General features: G+C 49.9%; 1 protein-coding gene across 1 annotated transcript; it reads right to left on the reverse strand.

The window, feature by feature from the left end:
• Positions 1 to 13,670: 13,670 nt before the first annotated feature.
• ZFP36L1 (ZFP36 ring finger protein like 1) lies at positions 13,671 to 19,137 on the reverse strand. The gene is made up of 2 exons (XM_015097137.4): positions 18,943 to 19,137; positions 13,671 to 16,495 (listed from the first exon to the last, which is right to left on the reverse strand). The coding sequence occupies exons 1-2, from the start codon at positions 18,997 to 18,999 to the stop codon at positions 15,536 to 15,538; spliced, it is 1,017 nt and encodes a 338-aa protein (XP_014952623.2). The 5' UTR covers positions 19,000 to 19,137; the 3' UTR covers positions 13,671 to 15,535.
• Positions 19,138 to 21,409: the final 2,272 nt, after the last annotated feature.

The following is a 21,409-nucleotide window of genomic DNA, read 5'->3' on the forward strand; positions in this document are numbered from 1 at the left end:
ATAAACTACTTACATTCACATCCTTATCTCAGGGTTTGCTTCTGAGCAACTAATGGCTGGCACTGAGATGGGCCGTCCACACAGGACTGCTACTGCCATCCGCCCCTCTGTGTTCCACAGCTATCCCCCACTCTGGTCCTGGAGCCAGCTACACAGACACTGCCCACAACCCCACCACAGGACAGCCCCTCTCAAGGCTTCAGTGGCCTAAAGGACCACTTCCTATTCCATCGGGCTTCATCAACAATCATGCTTTTTCCTTCACTCTCCAGTGAAGATGCCTGCTGTCGCATCTCATAGTCTGCAGGGTGAAGGTGGTGGGGAAAGAAATACTTAGAGGAGATCTAGACTTGGAACAAAAAGGTGTGGAGTAAATTAGTCTGTCCCTGCTTGTCACTCAGACCTGAGCCCCCAGCAGGACATTGTGCTCAGAGGAACAAGTTTAGTAAACACAGCCCCAGAACACAGGGCTCAGGGGCCATCTGCCAGCCCATATCTTCAGAGGTATTTACTAGGTGCCTGTTAGGCAGTGAGTACTGCTCTCGGTGCTAGGACAGAGTGCACACACGTGCACGCACACACGTACACACACACACACACACACACACACCATGCATCTATCATCCCAAGCCAAGGGCATCTGTCTTAAAGCCTCATAGCACAGAGGAAGCAAACATGAAACTGGATTCTGGAATCAGGAAATTATTGTTCAGTTGCTTAGTCATGTCTGACTCTTTGCAGCCCCATGGACTGCAGCACACCAGGCTTCCCTGTCCTTCACTATCTCCCAGAATTTGCTCAAACTTATGTCCATTGAATCGGTGATGCCATCCAACCATCTCATCCTCTGTCACCCTCTTCTCTTGTCCTCTTGTCCAGCATCAGGGTCTTTTCCAACAAGTCGGCTCTTTGCATCAGGTGGCCAAAGTATTGGAGCTTCATCATCAGTCCTTCCAATGAACATACAGGGTTGATTTCCATTAGGATTGACTGGTTTGATCTTCTTGCAGTTCAAGGGACTCTCTAAGAGTCTTCTCCGGCACCACAATTCGAAAGCATCAATTCTTCAGTGCTCAGACTTCTTTATGGTCCAACTCTCACATCTATATATTCAAATCCTGTCTCCACCCTCAAGGAGCTGTGTGACCCTGGACATGTTGGTTAACCTCTTTATGTCTGCTTCCTCCTCTGTGAGGCAGAGATAAATAACAGTACCTGCCTCTCAGGGTTGTTGGGAAGGCAGATGCACACATAGACCCTTAATAAATCTCAGCTATTAGGACTAGTTTTCTTGAGGCAGAGCCTCTGTTATATAACCTATCTGTTTCCCACAAGCTCCCACAGACTCCACTGACACAGAGCCCAGCAGGAATCTACGGGAGAGAGGCAGGTGGGCTAAATTCCTTCAACATAGATGCCCTTTGTTTGCTTATTCTTCATTTCTATGAAGAACAGGCTTGTTCTTATCATCTTTTAAACACACACACACACACACACAGCTCTATTGGGCCTTTGTTTTTCTTATTCTTGATAGAAATATGAGTACAAAGAGATATATTTCTCTACCATTATGGGAAAAAGATTCAGGCAGTATTGGGGACTTACCGGGAGTGGTAGGGACTGGAACAGGCTGAGGAGTATGAGCTTTGACTTAAATGAATGCTACTTAGATCCGCAGGACTGTTGCCACAATTGATGTCAAAGAGGAATTTGAGTTTTACATGGCCAGATCTCCCAAGATTCCCAGAGATGTCAGACAACTGGATTTTGTTTTGTTTTTTAAGAATTTGCTGCTTACATTATTTCCTGGTGTTTTAATTATTTATTTTATTTTTTATTTTTGGATGTGCTGGGTCTTTGTGGCTGCGTGCGGTCTTTCTCTTGTTGCGGGAAGGGGGCGCTACTGTCTTGTTGCAGAGCACGGGCTCTAGGCACATGGGTTCGGTAGTTGCAGCTCACAGGCTTAGTTGCCCTGCAGCACATGGGATCTTCCCGGACTGGGGATTGAACCCGTGTCTCCTGCATTGGCAGGTGGATTCTTAACCACTGGACCACCAAGGAAGTCCTGGATTATTGCTGGTTAAATCTTTTGATTTTGAAGTGCTGGCTCAAATATTTAGAAATATTTGTGTAAAGGGCAGTACATTTAATGGGTCCATGGGCTGACCAAGACCCAGAGGTGTTGACCTTGAGGCTTCTCCATCCTTTGCTCATCTCAAGTCTCTGCAATCTGAGCCTCGTGGTGCAGGGCTGCCATCCTACACAGCCCCAAGTGGCACCACACACATTTGATTCCCTGAGACTTGTGACTCAGAGCAGTAGGAAGGGCACAGCTGTACCCCTAGAGCCAGGCCAGTGTAGAGCTGCAAGCAAGCCTTTCTCCAGACAAATGCTGACCCTCGCCTATCTCCCTCCTCTGACTCATTGGCACTGTGTGTACCACCCAACCAGCAGAGTCTCACCAGGTACTGTCCCCTAATTATCTCAAGCTTGTCTTTTATTGTATCAGTACACAATACTATCAAAGTACAAAATCCAGTCTTTTTAATTGGTGGTTTCATTAGATTATGCCTTGTCTCCTCAACTAAAACGTAAACTTTCTAAATAAGCATCACATTTTATGGTTTTGAACCATATAGCAACCTTTATGCTATAGTAGCACCCAATGCCTACCTATATGGATCTTCTAGCGGCTCAGTGGTAAACAAACTGCCTGCAATGCAGGAGCTGCAAGAGACGTGGGTTCAGTCCCTGGGTTGGGAAGATCCTCTGGAGAAGGAAATGGCAATCCATTGGGGTATTCTTGCCTGGAGAATCCCATGGACAGAGGAGCCTGGCGGGCTACAGTCCACAGAGCCACTAAGACTCAGACATAATTAAGCATACATGCATTGACTGCTTCATCACGCAGCAGTGATTTATCATACTTTAGGGTGTAGAAAATATCTTTTCCAAGTATAGGAAGAAATAGGAATATGTAGGGGAAAGCCCTAAATTTATCTAAAAGGAAAAAATGTCACCTTCTGCCTACCTTCCATGTCAGCCCATGCCAGCCACAGAGCACAATCCTTCAGCAGGGGGGCATTTTAACTTTGTCCTTAAGAGTAGCTTACTTTCAATTTTCTCACCAGTAAAATTGAATCATCCAGGCTTACTAGCCATCTCCAAGAGAGGCCAGAGAGAAGAAAGAATGTGTCCACTATCTCCATTTATAAAGTATTTTTTAAATCAGAACATTAGGTATGTTGCAGCTGAGTGCACTGTTAAGTGGCTAAAGTATATCAGCAAAAGAATCTCAATTGTTAATTTATGCCTGGGTTGAACTATCTATATTTAACCTGGCAATTATTTAATTAAACAGTCCATTCCCTTGGGGTCTCCCTGTAGTCCGTGTAATTTGTTAGAATAAAACAACCATTTGCACTTGTATTTACTCTTCCCTTCTCAAGGCTACTTAATTTTTTTTTTCTGTTTTAATAGGCCTAGAACCCCTAATAAAAGAAAGTTGAACAAACAGTCTGAGAACAGAGGAGTGAATGCAGACACAGAGTACTTGAAATCACAAGGAGGCCAGCTGGAAAGAGTCTTGAAGATAACCAAATCCAACTCTCTCCGTCTATAGATGAAGCAACGAGACCCAGAAATGTTGGATGACTCACCCAGGGGACCCACAGCCAGCAAGGGAGGCAACACACATCTAAATCCCAGGGCTTACTCCATGCTCACCAACCCAGGACACCAAGACCCCTTCAAATCGCCCCACCCAGGCTCTACAGGAGCCTAATCCCATAGACCAGTGGGCTAGTAGACCTGGAAGTGATAAAACCTAAACCAATAGTAAACTTTTACCTGTTCAGTATTTGCTGTGTGCTTCAGTCATGTCCTACTCTTTGCTACCCTGTGGACTGTACCCCACCACGCTCCTCTGTTCATGGGATTCTACAGGCAAGAATACTGGAGTGGGTTCCCATGACCTCCTCCAGAGGCTCTCTCTGACCCAGGGATCGAACCTGTGTCTCCTGCATTGGTAGGAGATTCTTTACCACTGAGTCACTGGGGAAGCCCCAGTATTTGATGAGTGACTGCTAAATGCCAGGAGATGGAACACTGGAGGAAGAATGATGGACAAGAGTCCAGGTGCCTGCTTTGCCAGTTTTACCTCCAAGTTTAGTGGGGCAATGGCCAATGAATGAAAGATACATGAACGTGACACTTACAGAAAGTGTCAAGTATTAAAATACCCAACCAGGACGGTACGACAGAGTAGGGAAGAGGGGGCTGCTTCGGACAGGGTGTCCGGGAATCACTCTGCAACGTCCCTGAAGAGGGTGGGGGGCAGGAGAACACGGAGGTGAGCAGAGGGTGGATGGTAAAGGCCAGGCTTTGGTTTGAACATTACCAACAACAGGAAGTTCAGCATCTCTAAAAGCCAGCCCCACTTGTTAAAAGTTCTTTCGTGGACCGAGCTGAAATCTACCTCCCTGGGACTTCAGATATCAGTAACTCGTTCTCACGAGTGTCACAAAAACAAGTCAGCTAAAGAGATGTTAAACAGCATGTTCGGGTGCTAAATACAATCCTCAAATAAGACAGTTGCTTCAATGTTTTTATTTAAAATGGTGTGTTTGGGGAAGTACAACATACCAACGAGATGACTTACATGTTCTCAGCCAACCTCCAGTTCATAAAAGGGTTTCATACCACCACTTCAAAGGAGGTACAGACTGCCAGCTTCTAGAGTCTTGGACCTGTCCATGCGAGTCACCTGATATCATCAACGACTCACACCAAGTCCCTTCCATCTAGAACTCCAGCTGGGGCTTTACAGCATCAACACTGCTGCCCCCAGTGCCCCATCGCTCAACATGGCAAAGGACATTGGCTTCGTGTGTTCTGCTTTCTAAGATATTCATGGAATCATAGAACTAAGAACTCATCTGGCCCAACCCCTTTATTTCACAGACAAGGAAATAAAGCCTGGAAATAAAAAGTAATGACTCAGGTCAATCTGTCAGCAAGTTGTAGCCAGGACTTGTCCCCTCCAGGCTCCAAACCAAGCTGGACATGGTGAGGGAGATGCACAAACATGTAACTCCCAACTTTGCTTGGATGTTGGGAGGGACTTCCTATCCTCCAGTGATTTCTAATGCATGTTTAAGAAGAGAAACCCAGCTCCCTATCTCCCTTCTCATGTGGACCCATAGCTAGGGCTCAGCTCCTGCCCGTGGAGGTAGCTTCAATGCCATGACAGGGACACTTTGCCCCATGTTCCCACAGCCTCAAGTAAACCCCACCACCCCAAGGCAGCTGTCTCACCACCAGCCTCCAAAACCACTGCGGACAGCAACTGCAGCCATGATATTGAAAGACGCTTGCTCCATGGTAGAAAAGCTACGACAAACCTAGACAGCGTATTAAAAAGCAGAGACATCACTTTGCCAACAAAGGTCCATATAGTCAAAGCTATGGTTTTTCCAGTAGTCATGTATGGATATGAGAGTTGGACCATAAAGAAGGCTGAGTACAGAAGAATTGATGCTTTCAAACTGTGGTGCTGGAGAAGACTCTGGAGAGTCCCTTGGACAGCAAGTTCAGAGCACTCAATCCTAGAGAAAATCAACCTTGACTATTCATTAGAAGGACTGGTGCTGAAGCTGAAGTTCCAATACTTTTGGCCACTGATACCAAGAGTCGACTCGTTGGAAAAGACCCTGATGCTGAGAAAGATTGAAGGCAGGAGGAGAAGGGGGGGACAGAAGATGAGATGCCTGGATAGCATCACTGATTCAATGGACATGAGTTTCGGCAAATTCTGGGAGATAGTGAAGGACAGGGAAGTCTGCCATGCTGCAATCCATGGGGTGGCAAAGAGTCAGACACAACTGAACGACTGAACAACAGCAACACAGCCCAGAGACCTTCCGAACATCTGGCTACACCCTTAAGGGGTCACGGACAAGTGCTGCTTGGTTTAGGGGAGGGGGTCCTCCACTGTACAGGAAAACTAGCTTCCTGCTCCAAACTAAACCGAAAGATGCAGGATGCTGGAAGAGAAGCCAAGGTCAGGGTCAACACTGAAGCTAAAAATACTCTAGCTTCTATCTGAGTCCAAAAAGCTGACTGAACCAATCGCCTGACTGCCCGCAATGCCCTCAGGAAGGACTATAAGCTGAGCAGTGAAATGGGAGTCACAGGAGAAGGAAGAGTCCTGAGGATACGGGCCGCCTTGAGCCAGTCAATGAAGTACCAGACCCTGCCCTCCTTCCCCCAGCTTGAGGCAAGCAAGGGAAGGTTTGAGCAGCTGACAGGCAGGACCTCCTTCCTCTGCCCTTGCTGGCTTCTGCTGCTAGCTGGAGCTCTGAGAATGTAGCACTTTTGTCCCTCGGAACCCAGCTTTGGCAGGAATAAACGACTCCCTTGGGTGGAAGGGGAATGCTGGAATGCAATTCAATAATATGGGCAGTATCCTTCAGAAAAGAAAGCATCTAAAAAAGAAATACCAACTCCAGCAGCCAGCCAGTGCCTTCCAGAGCGGGCCCCCAAAGCCCCCAGTTTCAGGTAGACAGTAAGGCTGGTAGCTGATTAGACAGTAGTCCTGGGGAGGACTACTGTTAGTCCTGGGGAGGCTCCCACATTCCCCGGGGTCTCTCCATTCCTCATCAGGCTGGACGACAGCAGCCCTCTGAGTGGTCAATATGCCTTCCACCTCCAGCCATGCAGCGACACAACAGAGGTAAGGATCTGGTTTTCAATCAGCTGCTGCACCTGAGGGTGAGCCCAGCTCCATTACCATCAACAGATCAGACCTCAGACTGCCCCTCGATAAGAGAAGCAGAGGGCTTCCCAGATGGTTCAGTGGTAAAGAACCTGCCTGCCAATGTAGGATACGTAAGAGAGGCGGGTTTGATCCCTAGATTGGGAAGATCCCCTGGAGGAGGGCACTCCCTATTCTTGCCTGGAGAATCCCATGGAGAGAGGAGCCTGGTGGGCTATAGTCCAAGGGGTTGCAAAGAGTCAGACACAACTGAGGTATCTTAGCACTGCACGCACGCAAGAGGCAAAAACAAGCCTACCCTTGCTCACAACTCCAACCCCATGGGCTGCAGAGAGGGTAACCAGATGGCATAGAAACATCCCAACGAGGGATGGGCTGGGAAGAGACCAATTCTCCTCCATGACTGTGGGTCTCCAGGGAGAACAAATATCAGAATCCAGACCTGCTGAGTGACCCCAATGCCATCTGACATCTGCCTCCCAAGTCAAGTACCAGGGCTGAGAGCTTGGATGTTGGGGTCACACAGACCCAGGTCCCAGCTTGGTTATGTATGACTAGGTGGTTGTGAATGGAGACTTCTCCCTGAGCCTTTCTTCGTTTGTAAAACGGGTCTAACGATAGTACCTATTCATAGGTACCGTCAGATGGGACCACATGACAGAAGCTGGGCCCAGAGCATGCTTGCTAAGTCTGAGTTGTGTGTAACCTGAATGTGTGGTTTTTCTCATGTAAATGTTAACGAATCACGTACAACATACACACCACCTGTGAGTCTGAGACAGGGAATCTAGAGGGTGGGCCAGGGCAACAAAGCGCACCAGGCGATGATGCTAAGACATCTCTAGAGAAGGGCTTTCTCACCCCAAGGGCTACATACTGTCTCCACACTCTTAAAACTACCTATGTCCAGGGTCTTCTCACTCCTGAAGCTCCTTTCCCTCCATCTCATCTGATCCTCACCACAGCCCTAGAATGTGGCCAGGGTGTCCCTGTTTACAGGAGGAAAACGAGTCTCAGAGAGGTTAAGTGACTAGCCTAAGGTCACACAGCTGGAATGTGACTGAGCAGAGCCGCATTAGTGACTGGCTGACAGAACTGGAGTGAGAGGAAAGCAAGTAAGTAAGATGCCTGGTGTCTAAAATGTAGCGAGGCACTAGCTGGCACACTGGAAGGAGCATCTCCTTCAGTTCAGCCCTGCTCATGTCTGAGCCCAAGCCCATGGGCCCTTCCTGGAGCACGAGGCTGCTGTCCACACACACTGCCTTGGCAGGTCAGCCCTGTAAGAAACCCCCACCCCACCCCGCAGAACCTTGGGGTGGCCACATCTACTGGCTGTGCTGGGTATCTTCCTCTGTCAGGATTCAAGAGCATCTTTCCAGAGCCTGGCTGCTGGAACCACTTCCCAAAAGAGTGAAATGGAACAGATTGCAGAGAGGGGTACCGTAACGGTCACATGAGGCTTCCGTGCCCTCTTGAGCCTGAGGACCTGGGAAGACAGGCTGGGCCTGGCCCACGGAGGCCTCAAAACGCCCCCCGCCTTAGGAAGAGAAGGGCGGAAACAGTCAGGCCACGCTGGCGAGTCCCTGGACTGCGGCCCCTGGATGCTGGTCTACCCAGCCAAGCTCTCCTCTCTCCAGCCCGTCAGAGCCCAGCCAGGCCCCAGCTAGGCCTCTTTCAACCTCACACAAAACCTGGAAAGCATCAGCCCTCTGACGGAGATTTCTTTAGTCTGCAAAGAGCAACTTTTCTAACACGGATGATCCCATTTAGATATTAGCCCACTTGCCCAAGTCTGGATTACTGTATATTTAGTTTTTCTGAAGAAGCATCACCTGTGTACCAAGGGCCGCATTGAGTCATTGGCACCTGCGTAGGCTTGAGAACTGATCTGCCAGATTCAAGGCCCACTTCACCTGGGCAGGTTACTCACCTGTTCTGGGCCCACTACCTCCTTCTATAAAAAGAGGATGAGAACAGCACCTGAAGATTTCAGGTTCTTGCTATTTAGAAGAAAAAAAAAAAAAAAAAGCCGCAATGTATTAAACGCCTATAACAGGCCAGGTACTGAATTTCTTTTTTCTCTTTCTTATATATGTTTTTTAATATTCACAGTAGCTCTGTTTCTCTTCTTGAGGAGTAGCTTGCATGCAGTAAAGTGCAGAAGTCTTCAGTGTGCAGTTCACTAAACTTTCATGTATTCCTTTAATCAAGTCTCTCTCGGTGTACAGCAGTTTTGCCTGCTTATGAACTTCTTACACATGAACTCAGATAAAATGTGCTCTTTTGCGGCAGGCTTCTTTCATTCAGCTTTCTGTTTTTGCAGCTCACCCAAGTTGTTGTGTATATACGTGTCATTTAGCCTTTTATATCGCTATATAGTATTCTATTGTGAGCCTCTGCTAGAGTTTATCCATTGAATTAGGTGTTTGTTCTCACCACTACCATCATAATCCCATTTTGCAAATGAGGAAAGAGGGGCCCTTGAGCTGCTTAACTAAGTTTTTAGCCTGAAGTCTCAGAGTGCAGTTGACTCCAAGCAGGAACTTGAATCCAGACTCCTGACTCTAAAACTAAATTGTTACCTGGGCAACAGAGCCTCCCTCCCACCTGTAGTGCTGGGGTGGGCAGAAATGAACTCTGTCCCACACGGTCACGAGCTCCCTCTTCCCGAAGTACTATTGGGAGTCAGGAGCAGCTACCTGACTGGCTTCCGGTGGTGAGAAAATTGCCTCTCCTTTGGCCATTGCCAATATTTATTTTTCACTATCCCCCTGATAGCGCAGGCACAGTCGTCACTCCCAGCCCTGTACCTTGAGACCCAGCCTCTGCCGATATGTTGAAAGAACTGCAAACAGCCTACATGTGGTGGAGGCAGCCTTGGCCCCCGATCAGCCACTGGCTCTTGTGGGCAAGTGGAGCGATCTCAATCTGGCACGCGAGCAGCCCCTGCCCTACTTCCTCAGAGACTAAGTTCCCACAGTGGTAACTTAGACGTAACCCTTCTAGGCTCCTGGAGAAGTATCATACGTCCTTGGAGGTTTCTCTGTAGGCCAAGCTTTATCCACAGAGAGGTGGGTCATCCTAGGGCCCTCCAGGGCTGATCTGACCTCAAAAAGAGGCCAGGATTCCACCTTGCTTCCCACCTCTCTGAATCCTTGTTTGCTGGCACAGGCCGACCTGAGGGGGCCACCTGCAAAGAAACGGGAGGGCCCTGGCTGGTCACCACTGTCCCCGCCCCCTGAACTCAGGTAGCATTCAGGTCCATCCAGCCAGGTGTGATTAAATGATTGGTTACTGCGGGGAGGGAGACCCTGAGGGAAGAAGGGCACAAGGCCAACTCTGGAGGCAGCCCCAGGCACCCTTTGCTCTGTCAGTCATTAACAGAAGCCACCCCATGACAGGCAAGGAAGGGGAAAGTCCAAGGCGGTAGCCTGCCCCTCCTCCTGGGCACCATCCTCCAAATGCTCCAATCCAGGGCCCTGTGGGATATGAGATCATGACACCCAGTGGAGGGGGTGTGTGCAGAGTCATCTAATCCAACTGGTCGCCTCTCATGCCCCTGCAAAATCTCCACGAAAGCCAAGGGAGACAGGAACGAACATTGTCAATCTATGTTCTGAGGACTATGTGCTGAGGACTATGCCAAAAGCTTCAGTGTCTGAGACATAATAGTGAAACGCAGGCATGGAGCTGGCCTACTTGTGTTCAAATCCTGACACTTCTAACCATGTGACAAATGAGGGAACTTCTCTGCACCCCAGATTCTCCATCTGTAAAGTCATGGTAGTATTGAAATTCCTCTAAGCAGTCACTATGAGCATTTAATGAGTTAACACACAAAGTTCTCAGACTACCTGGCACTGATGGAGAGCGATCATTGGTATGGTTCGCTTAATCCTCACAGTCACTTCTTAAGACACAGATGGAAAATTCAAGGTTGAGTCATTCACCCAAGGAACAAGCTGGCATAAGTAGAGCTGGGATTTGAACCCAAGTTGAAGGGCTCCAACCTCCATGCCATAAAAACATCTTCCTGCTTTGACCATGTCTGCCCATAACCAGTGGTTTGTTATGATCCACTTGAATGCAAAACCCGTCTCACATTTGCCTCCCTATTCGTCCCAAAGGTCCTCCTTTCACCAGGGTAACACTGAGGTGGAGCAGGCTCCCAAACTCCTCCCCCAAAGTGAGGCTTCGAGGCCTAAAAAGGTGAATCATTGCTCAGTGGCCAAAAGAGCTCGTGTCTTTGAGCTGCTCCAAAGGAAGAAATTTAACCAAAAGCCAGACCATAAGTTGCAGACCTGATGCTGGGAAAGATTGAGGGCAGGAGGAAAAGGGGGCAACAAAGAATGAGATGGTTGGATGGCATCACTGACTTAATGGACATGAGTTTGAGCAAGCTCAAGGACGTAGTGAAGGACAGGGAAGCCTGGCGTGCTGCAGTTCATGGGGCTGCAAAGAGCTAGACACAACTGAGCGACTAAACAACAACAAAATGAGTTGCAGGGCCAACAGCCATGGAGGCCCTGCCCAGCCAGGACAGACCTTGCAGAGACCCCCAAAACAGATGCCCCAAGTTCCAGGGCAGGAGGTGAGGAAGTAGGCCTCTTGCCCCAGGAAGCTGGCTGACAAAGGCAGGCCTGGCCTTTCCTGCCCCACCTCCCTCTCTGGAGGCCTTACTTCCCGCTCTCTCTGCATGGCTCTTATCTTTTCTGGCCATAGAGGGGCTCAGGGAGGTTCCCTGCCAGCTCTGGGCTCACACCTCCTTGGACTCCCTGCCAGCCCAGAGCACAGGACTAGGGCTGCTATCGAGGCCTTTCATCACCTACTATCCCGGAAAAAGAATAGGCCTAGAAAGCTTCTGCTATTTCATTTCCCAAGTAGCTTTGGACTTCGGGATCTCGTCTACCTTTAAGTCTATATGGTAGAAAATCAGGTTCTTGTGGTGATTACGCTTGGGCCTGAGTGGGCCTTAGTCCAGCCTGTGTGAGTTTCCCATGGAGACACTGAAGTAAAGAGTCAAGTCTTGGGGACAGAAAGCTTCCCCAGGCCATAGGGAACCTCCCCTCACCTTTACAGCCAGTGCCTACACTCCAGGATCTCTGGGAATCAATGCTTCCACCCAGGGTACTGACTCCGGTGGAGGAAATTCTGGGCTAGCCAGTGGGTGTGCTCAGCCCCCAGCCAGTGCTCCATGAACTGGGGAATTACAAAGTATCTGCCATATGCTCAACTATGCCTATAGTAAACCAGATCAAGGTGCACAATTATATGTTTTTGCTTTTAGTCGAAGAGGAAACTCACATGCTGCCACACCACCATCACCACCCACCACACACACATACATGTGTTCATTCCCTCTGCAAGGGACAGGAGGCCTGGGTTTACTCCAGACCCTGGGAGGGCTGATTTTCCTCCTTCTTCCACCAGCAGCCCTTGCCCTGGGAGAGGTAATAGTCCCTTTTTTCTACATCCTGGCCCTGTCCCCCAGCAAGCACTTACTGCCAGGAAACAAAATCACAGGAAGCCTAAGGTAGGTCTGCCCCACCTCAAAGACAGCCCTGGGCCAGCTGATGTGTGCTGCAGACCTGTCGTCCTTGGGAGAGGCCCAGTGGAGTCCCAATGGAAATTCAGCTTACTCTCTAAAACTGAATGCTGGGAAAGATTGAGGGCAGGAGAAGGGGGCAACAGAGGTTAAGATGATAGGATGGCATCTTTGACTCAACAGACATGAATTTGAGCAAGCTCCAGAAGATGGTCAAGGACAAGGAAGCCCAACATGCTGCAGTCCATGGGGTCGCAGTCAGACACGACTAAATGACTGGGCAATCACAACAGCAACCCAAAAACTTACAGAGTGCAAGGAACTGAAGGCAGCTAAGCCTCAGATATCCCTGCCTCCTCAGATAGAAATCCTCCCAAGAACCAGACTGAGATTTCAGGATGCAGCCTCTCTCTGGCAGGCAAAACATCCCCTCTAAGTGGCCATCTAACAATGGCTGAGGTTCCTCTAGCCAAGGAGACCTCATCCTTTCCAAGATGACCACCTGCCTATCCTGCGTGGCATCAGGGATGCAACAAAGATGAAGGTGGTGGGAACTGATGACTTCCCATTACACAGGCCATTTTCATGCCTCTTCCCTTTAACAGCCTTCCAAATATAGAAGCACATGTTGAGTCCAAATGAAACCACCTTTGCCCCTAGTGCCCTGTGACTGAGCCCCTCACCACCCTGAAAACCCATGAGTCTACAGTGGTTCATCATACCCACCCCAGACAGGTGTTAAGAGGCTAGGGCTTCAGGTCCATCTCCTGCAGAGAAAAACAAGCCTAGAGGGAATTCCTGGCTGTCCAGTGATTAGGACTCCACACTCCCAATGCAAGGGTGTGGGTTTGACCCCTAGTCTAGGAACTAAGATTGCATGTGCCAGGTGGCACAGCCAAAAATAAAAAAAAAAGGCTGGAAGCGCCCAAATAAAAGAACAAATCCAGGTTTGCTGGAGTGCCATGTGCTACATCCCCCTCTTATCATTTCAGCACCCCAAACATTAGGACCACAGACTAAGCAGGGAATACTGGAAGCCCCCATGCCTCAGGTCTCCAGAAGAACCTTCGAGGCTACAGCGTGGATAAGGCTGGCCCCTAGTCAACAACCAACAACTGGGCAGGTTAATACAAATACAGGCTGCTTTGCAATCAACTCCCACACCATCCCCTCTAAGCTCAACAGACTTCCAACCTCAACAAAAGGAGCCAGCCACTGGTTTAGCTGTTAAAGACTAGAAGAAATCAACCAGGGCCCTTCTCCCCTCCTCCCCTTCCTAGCACCTACCTCATCTACAAGCCTACAGGCACAGTAAAACCAAAGCAAGCAAAACCAGCTTCACCATCGATGTTTCTTGAAAAAAATGGGTTTATTGATTTTTAAACTGCAAATAGTCGTTACAAAAAGTTTTTTTTTTTTAAATAAATTCACACAAAGAAAGAGAAATAGAAAGCGACGGTAGTGACCAGCAAGAGGAATAATAATTACATTCATCTTAATGTGTGGTGTGCCAGTTCTGTTTGTATTAACATTGGAAAACTCCAAAACCTGGAATCCAGAACCTCAAATCTGCAATCGGAATGTCTTGAGATGGGCACGTGGAAGTCAAAGGGTTTCTTTTTTTTTTTTCCCTTTTAGAAGCTATACATAAAAAGTTGTTTTCCTTCTGTACTGTCACAGAACTTTTACATACATTCTCAGTCCTAGTTGTGAAAGGCCAAAAGAGAAAGAAACTCAATTTGCAGTCCAACACAAAGGGGGGAAATTTCTAAAATAAATAATCCAACAGTTTTTTGCATTTTTTTAAATTAATTTTTCATTTTTTTAAAATAAAATAACCAAAAAAAGTGTAAAGTTACAAAAAATGTCGTTGAAGAATAATATATTAAAACTGTGGAAAAAAAGGAAAAAGACACGTCACAAAATTTTAAGATTAATATGAAGATCATAATTTAACATAAAAGAATATATTCTATGGATTTGTCATCCCGATAAATATGAACAAAATTAACAAAAAAAAAGCATAGTTTGGCAATAAATACGTTTTGATAAGTTAAATAAGCTTTTTTATATTGATGTGCAGTGACAAGCAAAATTTTTGCTCTCCAATTTCTGAAAGTTATATGAAGTTTAAAACCCAGGGAAAAAAGCATGGCGTGAGTGCTCTAAGGATAGACCTACGGTATTCTAGAGCAAAAACCATTAAAGCTACTTCTACAGGAAATCGTTTTACACAGATATTGTATGTGGAATGAATACCATTAACTGCTCACCCCTTACATGTTTTTTTTTTAAGCTTTTCTCTCTTTTTGTTGTTATTTTTTAAGATGTCACATATGAACTGGGGAACTTTAGCACCAAAATCAAGTCTCTCATAGTCCATCTAGCTTCCCCTTCCTCCCCACTTAAAAAAGAAAAAAATTAAATCACAAAGTCCCACTTATGTCACAATCTTCATCCGCTTTTGCAGTCTTCCTTCCTGCAGACCTACACGAACCCAGGCAAGATTAGTCAACAGAGGTTCAGGTCGGGAAGAAAAAAGGTTTTGAATGTCAAGACAGGTTTCCCCAAAAACCCAAGTCTGGCAACAACTCTCCCGAGGGGGGTGTGGGGGCTACCAGGGAGAGGGAGGGAAGAAGTGTGTGGGAGATTGAAATTAAGGAAAGGTGCAATTGTGTTGCCAGTGGAGGGAGCTGCTGGTTCTACATGCCCCCCCCCACCTCCCCCTCCCCCTGGGCAGAGGCTCTGGGGAGGCCCACGGGTGCCCTCTGGCGCTGAAGAGGTAATGTAGTCACAGTGACAAAGTTAGATTACAAGGCACTAAGTTGCTTCTGTAAACTGTTACTGCTTTTTCTTTTGTGATTTGGCACTTAAGGCTTAAGCCAGGGCGGGGGTAAAAAAAAAAAAAAAGGCATCTACTGACAAATATGGGACTTGTCTGTTATGCATGGTTAAGTGGGCTATAAAAATCGAGGGGGTTCAAGCCAGAGGAAGCTACTGACAAACTGACTTGTCCTTATGTTGGGGGGTGGGGTGTAAAGAGGGGAGAGGGAGGGGGCATTCCAAGGTTCTGGGGGAAAGGGGTTGAGCTTAACCTTGTTAATGTAGGGGTTTGTCAGGAATCAGAAGGGGAGGGAGGTAAGGGTAGGGGATGTCGGGAGGGGATGAGGGGGTGGGGGAGGGGAGTAGGCAGGGGCGTCCCTCCCTACCCTGGTTTAGTCATCTGAGATGGAAAGTCTGCTGAAAATGGGCAGGCGTCTTGAGTTGTCCAAAGTAGGGGAGTCTGAGCCACTATGGCTGCTGCTGGAGCTGCTCAGGTAGCCCTCCTGGTCCGAGAGAGAATCCTGAGGGCTGGGGGGAGAGTCAAACATGTGAGGGGACTCAGACATGGGCCGGAAGAGGAAGGTGGTCGGGGAGCCACCCCCGGGCAGCCCCATGCTAGGGGCAAAGAGGCTCGCCAGCTCCTGGCTGGAGAAGGCGAAGGGGTTATTGGTGCCATCGGGGAGGGTGGGTGAGCCCAGGAGGTCATCGGCGCTCAGGATGGGGGGTGGGGTGATGGATGTGGGGCTGTCCAGCAGCCCCGTGGCAGCGGCGGTGGCGGCGGCACTGGGAAACCCAGCAAAGCTAAAGCTATGCTGGAGGCGGGGACGGTCAGCAGAGAGGTCCCGGGCCCCGGCCAGGGCACGGCGCTCCTCGGCGTTGTGGATGAAGTGGCAGCGGGGCCCGTATGGGCAGAAGCCGATGGTGTGGAAGGTGCGGCATAGCTCCGTCTTGTACTTGGGGTGGCGGGTCAGGCTTCGGAGCTCGTGGATGCCGTGGGCGAACTGGCACTTGTCGCCGTACTTACAGGCTCCGTTCTCCTCGAAGGGGCGGCACAGCTCCGTCTTGTAGCGGCTGGAGTTGACCTGGCCGCTTCCCGGCTGCTTCTGGGGGGGCAGCAGCCGCTCGCCCCCTTCTGAGAAAGAGCGGTCTCGGAAGCGGCTGTCCCGAGAGCTCAGAGCTGGGGCTGGCTCACCCTTGAGGCTGCTGAGAAGCTGGTTCTGGTGGAATTTGGAGCTGGGCAGAGTGACCGAGTGCCTCCGGGGAAAACCCCCGCCGGCAGGGGTGCCCACCGCCTTCCTGTCCAGCAGGCAACCCCCGGCACTGGGAGTACTGTAGTTGAGCATCTTGTTACCCTGGAGGGGAAAGAGAGGAGAGAGACTGTGGTTAGTGGCAAAGGCCATCCACCAGGCCCAAGAAGAGTACCCCCTAAGGGCAGCCCCCTCCTCGATCAGAAATGCTCCCTCTCAAAGGAACTCACCATCCTCACCTCTCCGCCGGCAAGCCCCCTCCTCCTCTTTCTCCCATTCCCCAGAGGGTTTACTTTGGTCCCAGGCAGAAGAAACTACAAAAATCCTGGCCTATGTGAGACATTGTTTCACACATGCACCTACTCCATGCCAGTCCCTGGATCCCTGGAATGCACTGTCATATCCTGTCCCCAAAGCTACCACTTTCATCCAGAAAATCCAACTTCACCTTCCTCAGTTGAAAATATCTCACACAATTCACAAACTCTCATTTCCCACCCTCCTAACAAAAAAAGGTAAACCGCAGGAGACTATGGGCTAGGTCTCCTTTCAATCAGTCCCTGCTTAACTGACTACCTCCGCCCCCCACACACAAACACACAGCCTGGCCGAAGACTCTCAACTTCCTCCTTCAGAAGCATCTATTGCTTTGGCAACAGGTTTCCAGACTGCCTTCACTTTACCTTGCTGCTGAGAGGGGAGAGGGAGGGGCTAGAGGAGAAATCCCTGATGGGGGTGGGGGGGGGGGCGGCTACGGGGAGAGGGATGTGATCCCTGAATACAAAACTCCCATGATCCCAGAAGGGGAGCCTTCTACAATGATCTCTCCCACCATTCACTGCGCACCCCACCCCCTCCGCTGAGAGGATGCCTTTGCAGTTAGTCTCCTGGCTGCAAGAGCAGGCTTGGATAAGAGCGCCAGTGTTTAATCTTTAACGCAAAGCTGCAGGTGGGAAGGAAAAGGAAAGCACCAAATCCCCCCAGCCTCCTCCCAGTCAATAATGGACGTGGGGGAGGTGGGGCGGGGGGCAGAGGCACCACAGGCAGGTCTCTGTTCCAATGGGACTCAATTCACCTGCCCAACCTGTACTCAAGATTTGGAAAGGGTGTGAGCAGGGGACCTGGGAGTTGGCTTCCAGGCCCATGTGGGTGTCATTGTGCAAATTCTAAAGTTGGCCCCTTAGGATCAGCTGCGGGGGATCGGGAATCTGTAACAGCAACCACCCCCTGGAGCGGATTACAGGAACCAAGTGGAGAGCCAGTTCCCAACAATGAGGTTCATTTAAAAAGTCCTGAGGGGGGAGGGAGCAAGAGAAAGAGAAATAGATCAAAGAGCTAGAGAGCCGCGAAAAGAAGGAAGAAGTGCCGGCTAGCTCAGGCAGCCGCCAGGGCAACTGAAGTTTGGAAAAGCACAGGGAGGGAAGGAAACTGAAATTCAAACTTTTTGATGTTGCTCTTCAGCTCCAGGGTGTCCCTGCACCCCAACTCTGCAGCCCTGGGGCCCTGGCAGCTGCACCGACTGGAGAAGCAAGCTAGGAAAAGACAGCAACATGACTCGACGTGTTTAAAAGAAGGCAAAACACTTTAGCAATTAAAAGCAGCCAAGCAGCTTCTCTCTTTCAAACCGGGGAGAGGGGGCGAAAAAAAAAAATCTAACATCCACAGGCTTCTGTTATATACCCTTAAACTGCACTTCTGGAATAAATATTTCGGATTTAAAACTCGCCTTTTTCCACACCGGCTGGCAAGCCATACGACTTAAGGAGGCCCTCATTAAATCCTTCCTCGCCAAGACCCTAGAGCTCAGACGGGCATTTTGTCGTCGTGTCTCCCCCACCGCCCCCCCCCAATCCCGTCCATATCCACGAATCTCATTTTCTCAGAAAAGAGGGAAGCGGGTGAACCCGAGCGCCACTTTCACCCCCAAAGTCTGCAGCACGATCGGCTATCACAAGAGGAAGCCTGTCGAGCTGGGGCGAACTGAAGTCCCAATGCAAACTCGTTTGACAACATGCTTTGAATCACAACTCTTGGCCTTTTTCTCGCAGATCCCCAGCCTCTCCAGAACAGAGGGGGAAATCACCCAGCAAAACATCATCCCGAGATTCTCCTTCCCGAGGGACCCGCACCTCCCGACCTGCAGTCCGGCAAAGTGGCTGGAGAGACTCGAACTCCCTCCCGGGAGCGGCGACACCCGAAACGCAGCGGACAAGCGAAGCCGGGCTCAAGAGTGGCACGTCACGGACGAAAAGAATTACCGAAAAATTGCCCCAATCCCAAACATTGCCCAGGGAAGCCCCCACGCACACTGCGCCCCTAAAACTCTGGTCTCTGGATTCCCAGGTAATCCCCGCCAGAACAGTCGAAACGCAAAGGGTGGGGAGGAGAAAGCCAAATTCCTTCAAACTGGGGAGAAAAATGAGGCGGAAAAAACCACCATCTCGCCTCTTTCTCTCCCCCACCCCTGCCCGTCCAGACCTAAACTTTTGGAGATTCTTTTTGAGGACAAAAGAAAAAAGACTTTGAAAAGCAAGCGGTGCGCCCCACTTTACCTTGCATAAAACTTCGCTCAAGTCGAAGATGGTGGCAGACACGAGGGTGGTGGTCATCTTGGGCGCTCGCGCGGGGCAGGGACGAGGGTCTGGTGTGTCGCGAAGGTCCCGGTGCGGGGAAGGCGCAGCCTCCGGCTCTCCGGTCAGGAGTCCCACACGCCTGCTCCCGGCGCCCCTCGCCTTTCCGACTCTCCCGAGCTGCGGCGCGCGAAGCCCAATTTATATAAGTTTCAGATTTGGTGGGCCGGAGGGGGAGGAGGAGCTTTAAACTTATTTAAATGAGGAAGAGAAGAAAAAAAAGTTGATTGACACTGAAGTTGAATCAGCCATGCGGTCAAACTCGGGGGAAAAAAAAAAAAAAAGAAACTTTCAAAAGGAAGAGGGGGGAGGGGAGACGAGGAAAGAAGGCGAAGAGGGGGGAAAAAAAAAACCCACTGCGAGCCGCGCACAACTTTTTTTTTTTCTTAAAGAGGAAAACTTTCGAGTCCGCTCGCCTGTCTACCTCGGGCTGCCGGCGCCCCTTTCTGGGGCCGCGCGCGGCGCGGGGGGTGGGGAAGGGGCGCCCCCCTTTTGTCAGCCTGCGAGCGCTGCTCTGTGACATCACTCATTCCACACTCTTCGGGGTTCTTGTTGTTGTGTTGTTATTTTTCTTTTCTTTTTTTTGGTAGGGCTGGAAGGCGGGCTCGACTTTCTCTTTTTGCTAGCGGGAGCAGAAGCCCGTCCTAAGCGCCCGGTTTCCATCTTGTGCCGATCTCCCTTGAAACTTCTCTAAGTTCCCGCACAACTTCGCTCTTTCCCCGGGATCTTTTCAGCCCTTGGTTCCCCTCCGCAAATCCCACGGGGAGAGGAAACTGGAAATACGGGGAGCACAGAGCGTTCACGTCTAGGGTTTTGTTTATTCAGGGGTGGGGTGAGGGACAAGGATTAAGGAGGTTCCCCCCCAAAACACACACACACACACACCCTGGAGGACCGGGCCTGGCGACGGCGAGCACCAAGCGATTTCGCGCGCCGCTCGCGTCTACACTGGCGTTCGCTGTGCAGCGGACACCCTCCAAGTCTGGGCCGGGGCGGGGGGGCGGGGGGCCGGGGGGGCGGGGTGGTGGGGATGCTCCACGAAAAAGACCCCCGCCCGGGCTGTTTGTTTTCACAGGCCTGGGAGTGGTATTTATTGCACGCAGTAATCTTTAAATAGTTTTCTAAAACAAACCTGAATCCTCACGAACGCCCTTCTGCCCACCCCCGAAAAAAAATCACCCAGCAACGCACAACTTGCCCCGCGCTCTGAACCACAGGCTGCGCCCGAAACTCCCTAAGCAACACGTATACACACCACAGACGCTGGAACCAAAAAAAAAAAAAAAAAAGTTACTTTGGTAAGAATGAAGATACAAAGATGGGGGGAGGCGACACTTACTGTTGCTTCTCCCCCGCCCTCACGGGAATGGAACATATGGCTTGTCACACTGCGCTGTTTTGGCGGGATGGGGGGAGGGGGCATGGGATCCTCGAAACCGAAAGGCCTCGAGTTGGCAATTACTCTTCTGAAAATTGGAAAGTATATATTTATTTACTGTTTGTTCGGACACCCCTCCACCCACCCAAATAAAAAGTTGCGAATGCGTCCCCCACAGACCGAGGTGGAAACCGCGGGGCTGCGTTTCTTTCCTATTTCCCCGCGTGCCCGGCCGCCTCCTCAGCCCTCGCACGTTTCTTCCCAGCACTCGAGGCCGCCGGGTCTGTTATGAAACCCCGTGCGCTGAGTGGCTAAGAGCGGGTTCCATTGCGATGTAATTAGGTCACCCCATTATGAGCACGTTTCTTTGAAAAGGTCCGGGCGGGCGGAGCAGAGCGCTGGAGTCGCACTCTCGCCGCCTCCACCACCACACATATTTTTACTGTATTTCTTATTTACTTGTCGGCCTCCGAGCAAACCCGGAAACCTTCCAAATCACAACTGTTTTAGGAACCTGTTGTCTTTTTTTTCCATCTTCATGAAACACACCACCTTTGCTGCAGCCATGAACCAATGTATGTGCAATGTATGTGATCCCCAGTCCGCTCTGCTTTTATTTGTCCCCTGTGACTTAAGTTAATGGCCCCCATTTTTAACCTGGCCGCTGCCCCCTTGCTTTTCTTCTTTTGGTGTCTTCTTTTGCCTGTTGCTTCCCTCCCCCTGCTCCCATTTTTCAGCTTTTCTTGAAATCTGGCAAGCGCCAGAAGGGGAAATAACTTCCATCCACCTTAATTTAAATCATTCAAATGTAGGTTTCTTTCTTAAAGGGCTGTTTGCTCTCTCTCGTCCCCGCTTCGAGGAGGGGGGTGGGGGGAGCGGTTTCGTGCAGTTTCTTAGTGATGAGGTAATGAGTTCCAGATTTCAGGACAGAATAGGGTGCGCGTTAAAACCACAAGGTTAGTCTGCGTCCTGATGTGAAGCTATTTCAGTTTTCTATACCCCCACTCTCCC

Source organism: Ovis aries, chromosome 7 (assembly GCF_016772045.2).
Source record: "Ovis aries strain OAR_USU_Benz2616 breed Rambouillet chromosome 7, ARS-UI_Ramb_v3.0, whole genome shotgun sequence".
Lineage (NCBI taxonomy): Eukaryota > Metazoa > Chordata > Mammalia > Artiodactyla > Bovidae > Ovis > Ovis aries.